Genomic DNA, 15,841 nt, shown 5'->3' on the forward strand with positions numbered 1-15,841 from the left:
AACTGTGCCTGTTCTCCAGGGAACTCACACTGATTGCAAAGCCAGGTTTGCGCTGAGAGCAAGTGACAGCATCAAGACTCCTGGGAAAGCCACTCGGGACAGAGGCTTTGGCCATGGTGAGCAAGCAGCAAGGGCCCTGAAATCTTAATGTCAGCAAGGAAGGTGACAGTAGCACGCAAGGAAGCGGTGAGAGGCAGCAGGCGTTCCACATCCCTCTCCGTGCCTGGCACAGCTCAGCAGAGCCCGACACGGCATGTGCCCAGAGCACAGTCAACTTTCAGCATTTCAAATTTGCCGGATGATAACCTCAGCGTCTGAGTTCATAGCTCTGATCCCTCCCACTCGTGGTCTGACTCATGTTGCAGTCAGCGTGCTGCCTGGATATTGGTACACGAGAAGGGAGGGGAGAGGAGGCAAGGCAGCCGCCACTCGCAGCACGCGCTTCTGCCTTCACAAACTGAGCCGCGCAAGCTGGAGGAAAGTTGGTGTCTGTGCTGCCTCCAAGAGCTCCCAACTGCTTAGGGGGCTGTGGAAAAGCAGCACCTTTCCCAGGTAAATATTTTGCCTTACTTTTCTCTCGGTTGTTTTGCTGGTAAATCACTTTCTAGGTGAGATCTCAGAGGGGTTGGTGAGTCCTCACTGAGGATGGGGTGCACTAAGCACCCCAGAACGGGCCACCTGGGTCAGAGCAAGAGGGTTTTGCTCATCAGACCCTCACGCCATTACTGCCCTGCTGCACCAGGAGCGGAGGGAAGTTTGAAGACTTTTGCTGGTTGTTGCTGGTGGGGACCACTGGAGCTGAGAACATCAGGGTTACAAGGAGTCTGTGGGTGGAGCGTGCTCAGGGCACAGAGGCAGAGCCCTGCCTGAGCATCTGCAGGTGCGTAAGCATCTCTGCCCAAGGAGCATCCCCCCAAGGCTTGCTGCTAAGCCAACTTCTTGCACCAAAGTGCCCAAACCCTTTCTCTGAGCATCCCAGCCCCTCCACGCAGCCCTCCACAGGTAGCTGCTGGAGCAGGGGTTGCCCTGTCTGTGGCACAGCTGTCTCCGTGGGGCAGGTACCCCTACAGCTGGGCTGTGGCACCGGCTCAGGAGGGGTGGGTTGTGCCCAAGGGGATGCAGTGCCCTGTCCATGGCCAGAATAGCCTCTAGCAGGAGGTTGAATTGCAGGATCTCTGCTAGGTCTTACGCAGCTCCAAGTACACCCATGAGCCCCACATCTCTGTTTTCAGTTTCACCTTTCCCAGGCACCCTCTACAGAGCAAAATTTTGAAGCACTCACTGCTCTGCTGGTGCCCACATACCCCTTCAGGTTTTCTGCTTTCAGGGGTCCCAAACTCCCTCTTATCCACAGAGACCTTTTCCTCCCAGGGAGCATGATGGAAGGCTGGGAGCCATCCTGGGGATTGTGTCCTGCCTCCCTTAGCACCTCTGCTCACACCAGAAACAGTAATTACTGCTGTGTATCAATTAGAGTTCAGGCTGGGATTGAGCAGAAAACTCACTAGGTTCCAGAGAAGATCAAGGAGCAGGGACAAAAGTGTTTGGGAATACAGCCCAGCAGGACCCCAGTGTCCCCCCAGAAGCACAGAGAGGTTGCAAAAAGGCTCTGCAAAAGTGAGACTGCAACTGTCTGTGTGAACCTGAAAGGTTGTGAGGTAAACTGTGTCTTACAGACTTGAACGAGTGCACAGCGCGCTCCGGATGGGAAAGCAGCAGCACATCCAACAGCTCTGCCCCAGGGAGCAGAGGGGGGACAAGCAATTGCAAGGAAGAGACAGAAACAAGGAAGCAAGAGCCCCCACAATGGGGCTTACCAAGCACAGAGGGAGAGATGTGCTGGGGGATGCTATGAGGTGCAGCCCCCCCATGGGAGGTGTCGGGGAGAGTCCAGAAAGGCTGCTCATAAACTCGAAACAACCCCACAAATTCACCAAGCCCACCATGGACAGCAGAGCAAGCTAATTTCTACACCACTCTTAAATTTATCCCCTCTCACATCGCCTTCAAGCCCCAGTTCTGGCAAATTTGATCTCGTCCCATTCTGAGACCAGCTCATGGCTCTGGCAGAGGATCAAAACAGCATTTTGCCAGGGTCTCTACTGCTCCCAGTCCTGTCTGCTCCCCACCATCAAACCTCAAACATCCATTCAGACCAGAAGAAATTTCCCCCCTCCTGCCCACCTCACAGCCTTGACTGAAGTGCCTCTCGCAGCGTGTACAGATGTTTAATCTCCAGTAGCACTCAAACATAATTTCAGAAAAAGCTGCTAGGTGCTGCTGCGATCTTTTCAGGGCCAGAGAATTTGCTTTGCTCCTAATTGACTTCCACAAGCACTTTGCTCAGAAGGAAGTTAAAGCAGGAGGCAGAGCGACAGCTCAGGTCTGCAGAGCAGAGCCATCCTGTTCCCAGAATAGGGCTAAAATACTCCGTGTGGAGCTTTTCCTGAGCCCCCACCCATCACTATCGGCATCCTTTTGCTTAGTGGGAAACACTTCCCAAAGACAAACTGCCACATTCAAGCCCTTGCTGAGTGCTCCTTTCTGCCAACGTTTCTGCTTGTAGTGCCAAGGTACCCAGGCTTTTAACAGATTTTAAACAAACCTATTATGTCAGAAGTAGAAGCACATAAATGGAGAGCAGCATTACCTGTGCTGCCGGAGCGGGTGCTGTATCCCATTAGTCTTGCTTTAAAAGTGCACAAATAAACAATGCTAAAGGAAAGGATGCTGAAAGACGGGGAGGAGGAATAAAAGCGTAAAATACAACAGAAATTTCCTGTGGATAAATCACAGCCCCCTCCCTAGAGGAGGCAATTGCCATGGAACATAGTGGATCAAATGTAACACGGGCTGCAGCAGAGCAGAAAATATCTGTTCAGGCAGGAATTACTATTAGAATTGTAAGGAGCCTAACAGGGAGACGATAATACATTACAATAGAAGGATCATTAATGCTCCGGAGAAAGCTATTAATAGAGTTCCTTAAAGATCAGCCTAGAGATAAATTTTATTTAATGGTGTTCATTAGTGATCTTAGCTCAGAAAATGGCAGTTTCTGTAAGAAAATGTAAGGCTAAGAAACTTGAGGGAAGTTTTGAACTGGACAAGGGACCACAGGAAAAAAAACCTAGAGGATCGACCGAAACACAACAGGCTGGCACAAGTTCATATACATAGGGACTAATAGCAAAAATTCCTACTCAAAGCAGCTGAAAACACCATAGGAAAAATATCTGGCTTTTAGGGAACCCCAGGATGACTGCAACAAAACAAATGCAACCTGACAAGTCTTCACAGCAGGGATATTGTCCATCAGAGCACCAGCACCGCTGGAAAAGGCACTAGAAAGATAATCCAGAAGTGATGCCCTACTCCAGTCCCTCATTGCCAGAGGGTGATTTTGAACCAGGAACAGGTCCAGGCTGTGATAATGAGGACAATCAGGTAAACGTAAAAGCTGCCTGGCGAGACAGGGCTGGAAGGGTATCATTTATTCAGACTATCGCTAGAAAGGCTGCCATGGGAAACAGCTGCTCTGCCCGTACATCAAGGAGGAAACAAACTCACTCTGCCAAAACGCAACAGGAGCGGAGGATACAGAACTTGGTATTAAAGGTAGCTGCAAGTGACCCGGGCAGAAAAGCAGGGCAGATGTGGAGTCCCAGAGGGCTGATGCTCCAGGAGAGAGCACATTGACCCACTCTGACAGCAGCTGGCTGACCCCACATCTCAAGCAGCCCTCCAGCCTGCTTCTCTTGCAGAGCTGCACCCAGAGGCCGTGATCACTTAGGGGAAGGTTTCCATGAGATAACTTGGCCCAGGGACACAGGGAGATCTCTTACAACCCCACTACAGTTAAGGCTGCAACACCCCATATCCGAGCTGGCAGGCGGCAGGTCTTGCCGCATCCCATGGAGGAAAAACATCCCTCAGCAGGTGCTGAGCACACCAATGCGCCCGGAGCTGGGAATCACCATCAGAGCCCAAAGCTGAGCCCCAGCAGAGCCCACGTGAGCTGCAAGAGCTGGTGGCAGGAGCAGGTTGTTGTGTGGTGAAGCAGCCACGTAGGAGGCTGCGATCCACCCACCGCATTTTCTAAGTGTGCTACTCCCCCTATAATTTATCCTGCCATTTCCACATGTTGGGAGAAATGAAAAAACATCCCTTTCACTTGGAAATACCCTTCTCTAGAACAACCTGTTCTCCTCATTGCCAACAGCGGGCAGGCAGTGCTTAGCTTGTTCCATACTCCTTTTGTGCGCAAACAAAGAGCTTTCCAAGGCGAGAGCCTGTGCTGCAGCAGGAGGTGAGGAACCACTCCACACGCTGCTGCTGCTGCAGCTGAAAGCATCACATCCCTCTCCCCACAGCCTTAATCCCAGCACCCAAATTCAGAGGACTCCCTGTCTGGCAATGAGTTCATTTTGCTCAGCAGAAGGCTTCTCATGGGCTGCTCATCACTTCTCATTCACTTTCAATTCCCTTAGAAACAGCAGGGCTGCAGGTATCATCTCTGATCTCACTGGTCCAGTCCCCATCTCGCTGCCACGTGGCTCCCAGCAACCAGGGGTTATTTACTCTTGCAGCCTCCCCAGTACACTCCTCACTTGGCTCCCATGCTTTTAACCTTGAATCAAAGACACATAATCACTCACAGAGCATTTCAACCCACTTAACATCATTGCCTTGCTCTCGCAGGGTGAGTTTAATTTTAAAATCTCACCTCTGTCTCCTGCCAGGGCTGGACCTTTTCTTCTTCTAGAGTTTCTTCTCTTTGCTTTGTCTCTGCAGCCTGTTGCGCCCTGCAGAGAATCTGCTCTGCCTTCTACCACAAGCACGTGCACCACCAGTGAGGGCTTCACTGACCCTACATGGGATGTGGAGAGCCCAGGGAGCCAATTCCTGCTCTACCCGTGGATACCAGCATAGCTGCCCCCCGCCAGCACATCAGGGATGATGGGGAGACCCATCACCTCACCCAGAAAGCACGCTGGGGCACAGCACAGGCAGTCAGGCTCCTCAGCCTGCTCCCAGCTCCCTCTCTCTCATCCCTGCAGTGCCTCAGTTTCCCTTTAGGCAACAGGTGTTTCTTGCAATCAGACAGGAACAAAGGTCCTAGTTGTGGCATGGTCCTGGAGACCACCATAATCAGCACCTAAAAGCCCTTTTGGACATTAGATAGGTTTGCCGTTTTGTTTCTGCCCTTGCAATATATTGCTTTTCATCATTTACTTTTTACGAATATTTTCTATCTGGCTGTAAGTCTATAAGGGATGTTCTCCCCTTTGTGTCCCTGTCCCAAAGCATAAATGGCTCCATCCAAACTCTCCCTGAAAAACTAATCTCCACCTCCTCCCCAGGACATTACATGACTAACAAACGGGTTTCCTCTCTCCTCCCAAGACCCTGAGCAGAGCGAGGATTCCCTCTCTGGGCTGCAGGAGCCAGCGTGGCTGCTGATGGCAGGGACAAACACAAGGCACAGGCTACTGCAAAGTTTAGTGACACATCCACAGTCAAGTTTCAGACATTACACAGTGGAGATGAGTTTACTAGATTGCATACGAAAAGCACACTGTTTTCTCTGGAAAACTCCTTCCTCACATTGTCCCAGTCGTCATTTTTATCAGAAGCCTGTAGGAACTTAGTGCTTCTAAAATACCTGCCCTTCCCTGTGTTACGTGGGCACCCCTGGGGCTGGGAGGGGCCAGCTGGCCTGGGGACACATGCCTGGCTGCCAAGGAACTTTCCAACCCAGGTTTAAATGGACTCAAGCATCCAGGGAGGTACAGATGCCACTTTTCTGTAGGGGCTTGAGGGGCAGCTCAAAGGACCTTTGCCTATTACAGCTCTGAGTGTCTTCTTTACAGGTTGTCCTTGGGAAGTGACAAAGCTCTGTCTCTGCTGTAGCACTACTGACTGCTGTCACCAACCAAACACGCAGAGCACATGAGACCCCAGAGCGCCTGATCCATCGTTGCTCAGAGGCAAGGAGAAGGCAGAAGAGGAAAAGGGAGCAAGTGAGACCCGGCAGCAGCTGCAGAGCAGGAACGGCTCCAGCACTGAGCTCCCAGATGGGGCCAACAGGCACAAGCAAGTCACAGGGCCACATCTTTCCCCAGACTGTGTCATCCATAGCATACAAGACTGAGCAGTTGAAGTGACTCCGAAATGTTCTCCAAGGTCACTGTAGGTCCAAGGACACTTCAAAAAGAGCTCTAAGGCTGCCTGGCAGAGGCTCACTGCAAAAAGCTTTGGAGCCAGTGAGAGCAGGACTGCTCCATCCATGAGACTGCAGTATGGATCCGTGTTACAACCACACAAGCCCTCAAGAAAGGATGGACCTCCCCTTGCAGTTGCTGGTCGGGTCCTGCCTCATCATCCTCATCGTGATCACTCTGTGTGGTAACATCATTGTCTGCCTGGCAGTCACCCTTGACCGCCGGCTCCGCAACTTGACAAACTGCATCATCATCTCCTTGGCCATCACCGACCTGCTTCTGGGGCTGCTGGTGCTGCCGTTCTCTGCCTTCTATGAACTCGCCAAAGAGTGGCCCTTTGGCAGCACTTTGTGCAACATCTACACTAGCCTGGACGTCATGTTGTGCACAGCTTCCATCCTCAACCTCTTCATGATCAGCCTGGACCGCTACTTTGCTGTCACCACCCCACTCCGCTACAGCCAGCTTGTCACTCCCACGCGGGTGGCTGTTGGCTTAGTCATTATTTGGACAGTTTCACTCATGGTCTCCTTCCTCCCTATCCACCTGGGCTGGAACACTAATGGGACAGCAGTCCAAAACACAGCCCCAAACTGCAACAAGGAATGTATTCTGGAGGTGAACCCTGTATATGGCCTAGTGGATGCCTTGCTCACCTTCTACATCCCTTTGGTCATCATGTGCATCACCTACTACCGGATATTTAAGATAGCGAGGGAGCAAGCCAAGAGGATAAACCACACGTGGTGCTGCAGCAGCAACACCCCCATGCCACCCATGGTGAAAGAGCACAAAGCCACCGTGACGCTGGCAGTGGTGTTGGGAGCATTCATTGTGTGCTGGTTCCCCTATTTCACAGTGTTCACGTACCGGGGAATGTTGGGGGACAGCAGGGTGAAAGGCACACCCATGTCCATCGTCCTCTGGCTGGGCTACGCCAACTCAGCCCTGAACCCCATCCTCTACGGGACGCTCAACAAGGATTTCCGTGTGGCGTACCAGCACTTGCTGCACTGCTGGAGGACAGGGGGCTCCAGGAACCCCCACCTGCCTCCCCTCCAGAAAGCCCCGTCCAGGGGCAGGAGCTGCAGGCAGGGCCAAGGCAAGCAGGAGGGTAAACCCCTGAAACTGGAGATGAGGAACGGGAAGGGGATCTTGCTGACAGATGGAGCCCTCAAGAGGTAAGAACTTCTTTACGTGCAGGGCTTTTATGGTAGGTCCATCCACAGAGAGGGATGCAGAGGTTTGTACCACGAACTTTTAAGCAAGTCAGTGCTTCAGAAGGAGATGCTTTTCCAGGCAACTGTTGCTCTTTGCAGCCAGTCAGAAATTCATCAGCACCAGTGGGGACCGAGCTTACACCCAGTTGGTGGCACAGGTCCAGTTACACCAGCTTTACATGCAGCCAGCCCCCACTGCTCTCAGCACTCACTGACAGCACAACGTCCCTGGCTTTGCTGGGTGGGGGGAAAAGTTTTACTACCCAAATTTGCTGTGCAGAATGGGGGAATAGCCATTAGGTATAAATGTTCCCAAAAGAAGTCTATGTCCCACTTTTCAGTGGCAGGCAGCTGGCAAAGCTTGAGCACACAGCAGAGCTGCGTGGGGCTCGGACATCGCCACCACCCATCACAGGAAGGACAATGGGACATGAGCCCTGTGTGCAAGTCCCTGTAGGAGCTGAGATTTGGGTCCCCAGCTCCCTGCAGAGCAGCTCAGCAGTTTCCCTTCCTGGCTGAGTCACGTGCCCTCAGCATTTTGGCTGTCAATTTGCATCAGCAGCAAATTCAGACAACAGTTAAGTTCCATTCCCATCTTTGGAGAGAAGCAAGAATAGTCAAAATTAGGTTAGCAAACATTTTTAGGAATATCCATGTAAAGTTAGAGCAAAAAACACCCTCAGTGTCACCTCAAGCATGTCCCAGGGGTCAGGCCACTCAGAAAGGTGCGGGTGCAGCAAGGGAGCAGGATGAGTGCAAGGCAGATGAGCTCTGGACTGGGTTGTGGCATCAATCCCCTCCCTGGGCACCCACATCCCCGCAGGGCTGGGCCACCTCACACCTCCTTGCCCAGAGGCTTCCACCTGCCTGTGGGGAGAGAACAGAGCTGTCTGTCACAGTGCACACTGCTGCTCCAAAGACTTATCTAACTCATAGGCAGTGCCTGATAAGCAGCCTAGAAACTTTCCATCCGTAGATAAGGAGTCCTTTGACTCCCCATTCCCAGCGCGCCAGCAAAGAAGCCACGCTCGCACTCTCCTGCAGCACATGCCCTTGATCCTGTCTCAGAAACACAGTCTCAAGCCACTGAAAAGAGAACGTAGGGAGGTGAACCAAAGGGCAGAGCCATCCGAAAGGCTCAGCCAGCATCATGCCTCTCCTAGGGCTCAAATGCGACTTTACCTAAGGCACAGGGGAAGACTGGGGCAGTGGAGTCTGCCCTCAGAGATACAAAGGGATGGATGAGTGCAAGCAAATACAAGAACACAGCTCCTGGGGCTACCTTTTCAAGTTTCCAGGGAACTAATAAAGAGTGCAAAGGTACAGTATTTGCTAAACGTAGTTGCAGGTTGTATATAAACATATAGAGAAAATATCTGCCTGGTGTGGTAGAGATACTTCTGCAAACACGCAGTGACAAAAAGATCTGTGCAGAAATGTGCAGCTTGTGGTCCAACCAGGCACCTGGGCTCTTCAGCTGGCGAGAGCAGGTGATGGGGAACAGGCCAGCGGGACTTTCCTGCACAGCCAAGAGGCAGAAGAGAAAAAAAACATCAACGATTTCTCAAAGTGCTGCCTTACCACAAAGAGAGAATAATGAGATGGAGAGAAAGAAAAGGGGAAGAAAAAAGGGTTTCTGTTCCCTGAGCAGATGTCAGGGTCACTGATTTCCTGGCTTTCCCCCTCCCGGTCTTCCCAGATAGATAAGGCCCTTCCTTCTGGTTCCCCAGAGGGCCTGATCCTGCTACAGGAGTTGCATGCAAATCCCGTATTGGGGACAGCAGCCAGGGGACCTGTCTCCAAACTCTCAGCACATAGTTGCCTGGTACCAGCCGGGCTTGGCAGAAGCCCCAGCGGCAGGACCCAGTGCATGGCTCCTGATTGCCCTCACCCCTGTTGGGTGAAGCTCCCGCCACCACTAAACTCAACTCCAATGAGTGTCCCAGCTCCCAGGGGTGCAGGAGATAAGAGGGAAGAGGCTGAGCAGCAGCTGGTGCCACAACAGCACAGATAGACAAGACAGGAACCATGGGGAAGCAAGAGAGGAAGACTCAAGCATGGGGAAGTTTCTTGACCTTTCTAAATTCAGAGACCTTCCCGCCCTACAGAGCACCAGTGCTGTGGTTTCTGCTTGAGCACTGAATGATCAGTTATTGCTTTTACTTTTACTTTCTCTACTTCTCTTTTTAGCCTGCTCACTTGCACGGAAATGATGCACCAAGGATCACATGGGGACCCTTCAACCTCTTCTTCCATGGTCTAAATTTCTGCTGTTGGCAGATGACCTGGATCAGCTAATACCACAGGAGTGGGGCAGCCACAGGATTTACCTGTGCACCAAAATCTTGGCACCCAAATTTCACCCCAACCACAAACCAAGCTGGTTCCTCTCCTCCCTACCTTTTTGCACGGTCTTAGCAGTTTCCTACCCCAGACACTTCAGCAAAAAACGACCAACACAAATCACTCCACAAAGTCATAACCCCCTGAAATACGAATGACCACAGCTCAGAAGAGCTCCGTATCGCTCCACAGGGAGCAACAGAAAGCGCAACCGGCAGCATTTTGAACTGTTGCCCTTAATAACAATGTTCTTTCCTGTTATGAGGTATAGAGAAAAGACCAGCAAACAACAGTGGGAATACTGGAGAACTGCAGCTGGGAACAGGGACGTCAGGAGCTGGGACAGGGACTCAGAGTCACTGCTGCTTTGGAAACCAAAAGCCCATGGGAGCATCGTAGCCGTTAAAGGGCTGGAAGCATTTCCATGGGTCAGAACCAGGTAGGGCGGAGAGTGCAGGGCCAAGTAGGGATGTGAGGGTAGACAGCTGCTTCTCTCTTCCCACCAGGCCCTAGAGAGGCAAAGTAATTCCTTCCAAACATGTAAAGGAAAGCACTAGTTGTGCACACAACACCCTAATGGACCTCAGGAACATCTTTAGCTGCAGTGGGATAAAGGTAGGGCACTAAAGAGGAGTGTTCCAAGCACCAGACGTGGCTGTAGGCTGTAAGACCAGTCCTTGAGGTCCAGAGAGATTAGAAGCCTAAGAGAAGGAGCATTCATCCTTAACAGGAGACACCAGGCAGAAATGCCAGAGCTGAGCAAGAAGCTCCAGGTCACCCGCTTGCACACATTGGCTGTGCTGAGGGCAGCTTGGAGCAGGACCACAGTCACATATATGAGCAGGGAGAAGCCAGTACCTGTAGGAAAGGATCACTGCTCCACCTATGATGTGCCTGCCCCAGCCTGCCCACCCTGGCTCCCAGCCTCGGGGGGGTGAATGGAGCAGATCCCAGGCAGGCAGCACCTGGTGCTCCACAGGGCAAAGCTAAGAGCCCAGCGTGCTCATCCAGGTTGGCACGGACCAACTGATCTCTTTTTTTTTTTTAATCTCTTTTCTTTCTGTCTTCATGTGCAATTTAACCCCTTCCAGTGCCGGAACTTTCCCAGGAGTCTCAGCCAGCCCACTGCCCTAGGACCCACATCTCCCAGCCTTCCAATTCCCAGCAGCCCTCTTCCAAAATCCTGTGAGGCTGAAAGGACAACACTAAGTTTTCCTCAAGGAGAAACTCAACGGCAGATATGAGGGTTGCAGGGTGAGTATGGGGCCAGGATCACTGGATGCAAGCAAGAGGGAGGGAGCAGTTCTCCTTACTGGGGCACCTGCAGCATTTTCTCTGGTTTGCCCATCCCATCCCACCCCAATAGCACTTGGTGCAGAGGGCGATACCAGCAAAAATGCATCTTCACTCCTCTCTCCAGCATCATTTGCTCTCCAAACCCAGCCCCAAGCCCAGGGGAGGTGCAGAGAGCTGTCCCCTGCCTTTCCCCCTGCTGCCCTGAACGTGTGGGCTTATACAACTGCCCTGTGATTCCCTGGAAGACCCTTCATTCTGCCTATCCTTCCAAACGCTGCAGAGGCAGCTGCATTCAGACTGCAGATTTCTAGCACGCTTCATTTTCATGCAAGCCTACAACAGCTCCACATAAATTGCCAGCAGCTTTTGCAGGGATGCTGGCAGGGTTCCCAGGGGTAGGGGGTGATACTGCACCGAGCATCTCTGCTCTCTCGCAGTGATCTGGGCTGGAGGATGAGGCTGTCTGCTGCCATGCACAAGGATGTCTCGCAGCTCCAGGAGCCACTTTGCGCAGCCCTTCTCAGGAGAAGGCAGGCAAGGTCACTCTGACCTCCACACGCCCTCCCCTCGAACGCTGCTTGCTGATAACCTGAGTTGTCCTATATTGACTGTGCCCTGGGGAAGAAAATACAGTCACCCACGTGTTGGAAGCTTGGTACACTCGTCCCTGCTGCACACTGAGCACTGCTAACCTTAGCCAAGGTCACAGCAATAGCGAGAGCTGGTGCCACCTGCCCACACGTGCAGCCAGGAGGGAGCTGGGGCTGTTGGAGAACACACGGCCCCCTGCCCTGGGGTACGGCATCAGCCTACACCTCTCTGAGGGAGTCCCCATGAATCACCTCGAAAATGCCATCACCTGTCCGTAGAAGGAGAACCAGATGCTTGCAAAACGAAGTGGCAGGAGCAGGGCAGGGCAGCAAGGTCCCCATCACCCCAACAGGCCCTGTTGTCCCTGCAAGTCCTTAGACACAACATACCAAGACACGAGCACCACTCAACAAGGAGGACACAGTGCAGAGGCTGCTCCCTGAGGTGGCATCACCAAGGCCCCCAGCACTGCCTGAAGGAGGGAGCAGCATGAAACCCCAAAGCCTGGAGGGCACAAGAGCTCACAGGGAACCTTCCTGGCAAACACTGTGCTGACCTCCCAGCACTGCAGACGCAAAGCACAGTCATCTCTGCTGCTGTCGTTGCCCAACAGCAGGGTTGGAGGGGATGCCAATTCCAGCTCTTCCACTTCCCTCTCTGTGCTGCAAATATCTTCTAATACGCACTTAGTTTCCATGAAGTGAAGTCAAAATACCAACCATCCCCGAGAGACTGCTAATCTAATCAGTAGATTGAAGCAAAGTCGGTCTGGGGGAGAAGTTTGCAGAAGATCTGAGGTTCTGGCGTGGCCACAGATTTCCTCTCTGTGCTGTGGGGGTGGGGACGGGAAATGTCACCTCACCCGGGACACCCGCCCAAGAGCCCACAGCCCAAGTTAGTCCTCAACCCATTTGCAGCGGCAGGGAGAGGGGTGGTGGGAGAAGGAGCACCCAGGAGCAGATCACCACTGATCCCAGGACACCTACTTTTACCAAGCTACTTCCAAAAGCAAGAACGCTGCTGCTGCTGGCTGGCCCAAGCACAGGGGAAGGGTAGGCGAAGAAAGCCACAAAGCAAAGTGAAATTACTCAGAGGGATGTTGGATGATGTGTCCTCGAGTGACGTGAGCCTGCTCAGCTCTGTCCAAATGTCAGCACTCGTATATAGCCACACTTTGCTGAAAACCTCCTCACAGCATCACACCACAGTCCATCCCAGGCGCAGCAGGTGCTTAATGCAGCATCCCTTATGCTGGAGAGCAAGAAAGGAGGGAAAGGGGACCCACCTGCACCCTACAAAGCCACTAAAACCCCTCTCTATTCCCCTGCAGAATTCTTTCTGTGGCATACAGCATTCGCTCCATCCCCAGGAACTGCTGGAGAGACCTTTGCCTGCCTAAGTTTCTTCCCAGGAGGGTGGTGTGTTTGAAGAGCCCTTGGAGGAGCTGCAAAGAACCTTGTGCCTGCCTTATCAGGGCTGTGACACCTCCAGCATCGAGCCCTGCAGCAGCAGGCGGTGGTGCCCTACGAGCTGGGTCAGGAGCCCGTGTGCACAGCTGGCAGGGCCAGGATGGGGCCGTCCTCCCCAGTCCCAAGCCAGTGGGTCAAGCTGAGAAGGCAGAGGGAAAAGGAGCTGTGCTCGAGGTCTTGGTGCCAGGCAGACCAGCCTAGAACAAAGGGAAACACAGGCACTATCCTCCCTGATGTCTTGTTTGAGGGTTGTGTCCACCCCTTGGAGGGCCAGGGGTCCTGACAGGGGTGTGCAATGTGGCAGGAAGGCCAGGCACGATGGATGTTGGCAGCCACAAGTGCCAGATGTCCATGCACAGGACACTCAGTCCTGCAGCATCCACACCATCCCATGTGTTTGGGCATCATCAGGGCTGTCCCTGTTCTCTATGTCTGCTCCACACCCTCTGTCCCAGACCCACTGCAAGGAGATACACCCTGGAGCCTGCTGGGACACAAGGAAACACTAAGCACGTAGGGCTTGTCCCTGAGCCCCGTCTTCCCCAGCAGCTTAACACTAAGACTACCAAAATAGGGTGTTTCTGCACTGAGCCTGTGCATAAGTCATCAATGGCATAAAAGCCTGTTTAACACACAGGGAAAATGACATGATTGATTTATTTGGGCATGGTCTGTCCCAGAAAGAGTGTCCCTGTCCCTTTATACCCCACTGTCCCATCCCCATATCTCTGCTGGGCAGAGCCTGGATGCAAAAATATGGGCCCCCAGGCGGGCTGGCATCCTCCCCAGAGAGCACTTTCCCAGCTAGACAATCTCCTCCCCACCAGTCCCTGAGCTGGTGGGACGAAGGGGGCAGCAGGCAGTGAGGATGAGGTAGGATAGGAAAGAACAAGAAACCCCTGCTGTGTTGCGGAGCAAGAGTTTTGCTGCTGGAACAAGCCTGACACACATCACCCCTGGGCACAGCATCTTCGTTGCGCACTCCACAGCACCCCCAGGACACAGCGGGGAACAGGCAAATCCCATTTTTCAGCATCCCCACCCCCGGCAAGGGAGGATGCTCAGTCCCCAGGGCAGGGGAACAGCCAAGGGCAGAGCTCGGTCTCAGCTGCTCCGAATTTCGGGTGCCGGGAAGGGGCGCCCTGCACGGGGCCAGGCTCCTCGGGGAGCGTGGGGACCCCGGGGAGCAGGGGACACCCCCGAGGAGCCGTGCCCGGAGCGGCTGCAGCGCAGGCTCGGAGCTCCCCCTGCTTGCTGCCGCCGACAGCCCTGCCCGCCGGCCCCGGGACCACCCACACCGCGGGGTTTCACCCCAACATACGGAGCTAGGGGCCCCAAACCCCTCCTTGGCTCGGGTAGGGCTCCCCTCGACCCGGCACAGCCCCCCCCCGGAGCCACCGCAGAGCTCAGCATCAGCACCCACCGCCTTGCCTTTCCACCGGTAATTAGCGATTGCAAAGAGCAATTGGCTTCCGAAGAGGGCTGGGGAGGGGGGCTGCAGCCCCAGTGCACCACAGCCCCTAGCCCGGGCGGCGCTGAGCCCCACCAAAGCATCAGAAGCCTGCACTGAGATGATGCCCAGGCAGGCAACATCCCATCCCGGTCCTCCCACGCGTGGCCTGGGGACAGGGAGCTGCGAGCATCCTGCATCCCTGCCACCCCCAGAGCCACCACAGCGTCTAATTTCAGCACCTGCCACTTGCACCTCTGTGGGTTTGGCCCTTCGACTAGTAATTAGCGATTGCAAAGAGCAATTGGCTTCTAAAGAACACAGACGGTGCCCCAGTGGACCCCAGCCCGGGCAGCACTGAGCCTCACCAAAGCATCAATAGGCAAGGAGAAGCCTGCACAGCAAGGTGATGCCCAGGCAGGCAACATCCCATCCCATTCCCATCCCCATCCCATTCCCAATCCCATTACCCATCCCCTTCTCATTCCCCATCCCATTCCCAGCCCCAGCCCTCCCGCACATGGCCGGGGGACAAGGAGCTACAACTGTCCCAGGGTGAGGAGCCCACAGCAGAAGGAGAAATTACCTCATCGGCATCTTCCTTTGCGGAAAGCCAGGAAACCACTCCCTGCAGCTGAGCGTACAGAGGACTTATCTTCTCCAAACAAACCAGGCAGGAGCAGGCCTTGAAATGCCTGTAGCATCCACGCTTCACCCCAGCTTAGGGAGGAAGAACTGGCAAACACACACCCAAACCTCCACCACCTATGATAACAATTAGAGACTTATCTAATGGCAAAAATAATTGCAATTGAAGTGTTTAATTATCATACTAAGCAGGAAGAGCCGCTTCCGACTGTTCCAGTAGCACTCCTGATCCATCAAACAAGGTTTGGGGCTTGTTTGGGTGTTGGTTTTTGGTTGTTTTTTTTTTTTGATTATTAGATTGCAGCCCCAGGGGATGGAGAGATTTTCTAATTAGGGTCTTGGAGAACAGCTACCAATTCACAAACACTTGCTTTTAATTTCAATACTAACGAGGCGGGAAGGGGGAGAAATCCAAAATGCAGAACATCTGTGGTAGTGGCTGGATGTAGCTCAGCTGCCCCGAGCTCCTCACGGGGCTGACAGAGGCCTGATGCCACTCGGTGCATGGAACAGTCCAGTGGCTTTGAGGATGGGGTGGCACAACGCAAGCACAGCCAAAGTGAAGCTGCCGCTCCAGGTCACTGCTGTCACCACAGCCAC

At 53.5% G+C, this 15,841-nt stretch overlaps 1 protein-coding gene across 1 annotated transcript; it reads left to right on the forward strand.

Moving 5' to 3' along the window:
• The first annotated feature begins 407 nt into the window (after positions 1 to 407).
• Positions 408 to 13,503, forward strand: HRH2 (histamine receptor H2). Its single transcript, XM_069869041.1, has 4 exons — positions 408 to 552; positions 5,874 to 7,405; positions 10,879 to 11,041; positions 13,005 to 13,503. Exons 2-3 carry the CDS (start codon positions 6,303 to 6,305, stop codon positions 10,919 to 10,921), a joined length of 1,146 nt encoding a protein of 381 aa, XP_069725142.1. The 5' UTR covers positions 408 to 552; positions 5,874 to 6,302; the 3' UTR covers positions 10,922 to 11,041; positions 13,005 to 13,503.
• Positions 13,504 to 15,841: the final 2,338 nt, after the last annotated feature.

The sequence above is a fragment of the Phaenicophaeus curvirostris genome, chromosome 15 (assembly GCF_032191515.1).
Source record: "Phaenicophaeus curvirostris isolate KB17595 chromosome 15, BPBGC_Pcur_1.0, whole genome shotgun sequence".
NCBI classification, from domain to species: Eukaryota; Metazoa; Chordata; class Aves; order Cuculiformes; family Cuculidae; genus Phaenicophaeus; species Phaenicophaeus curvirostris.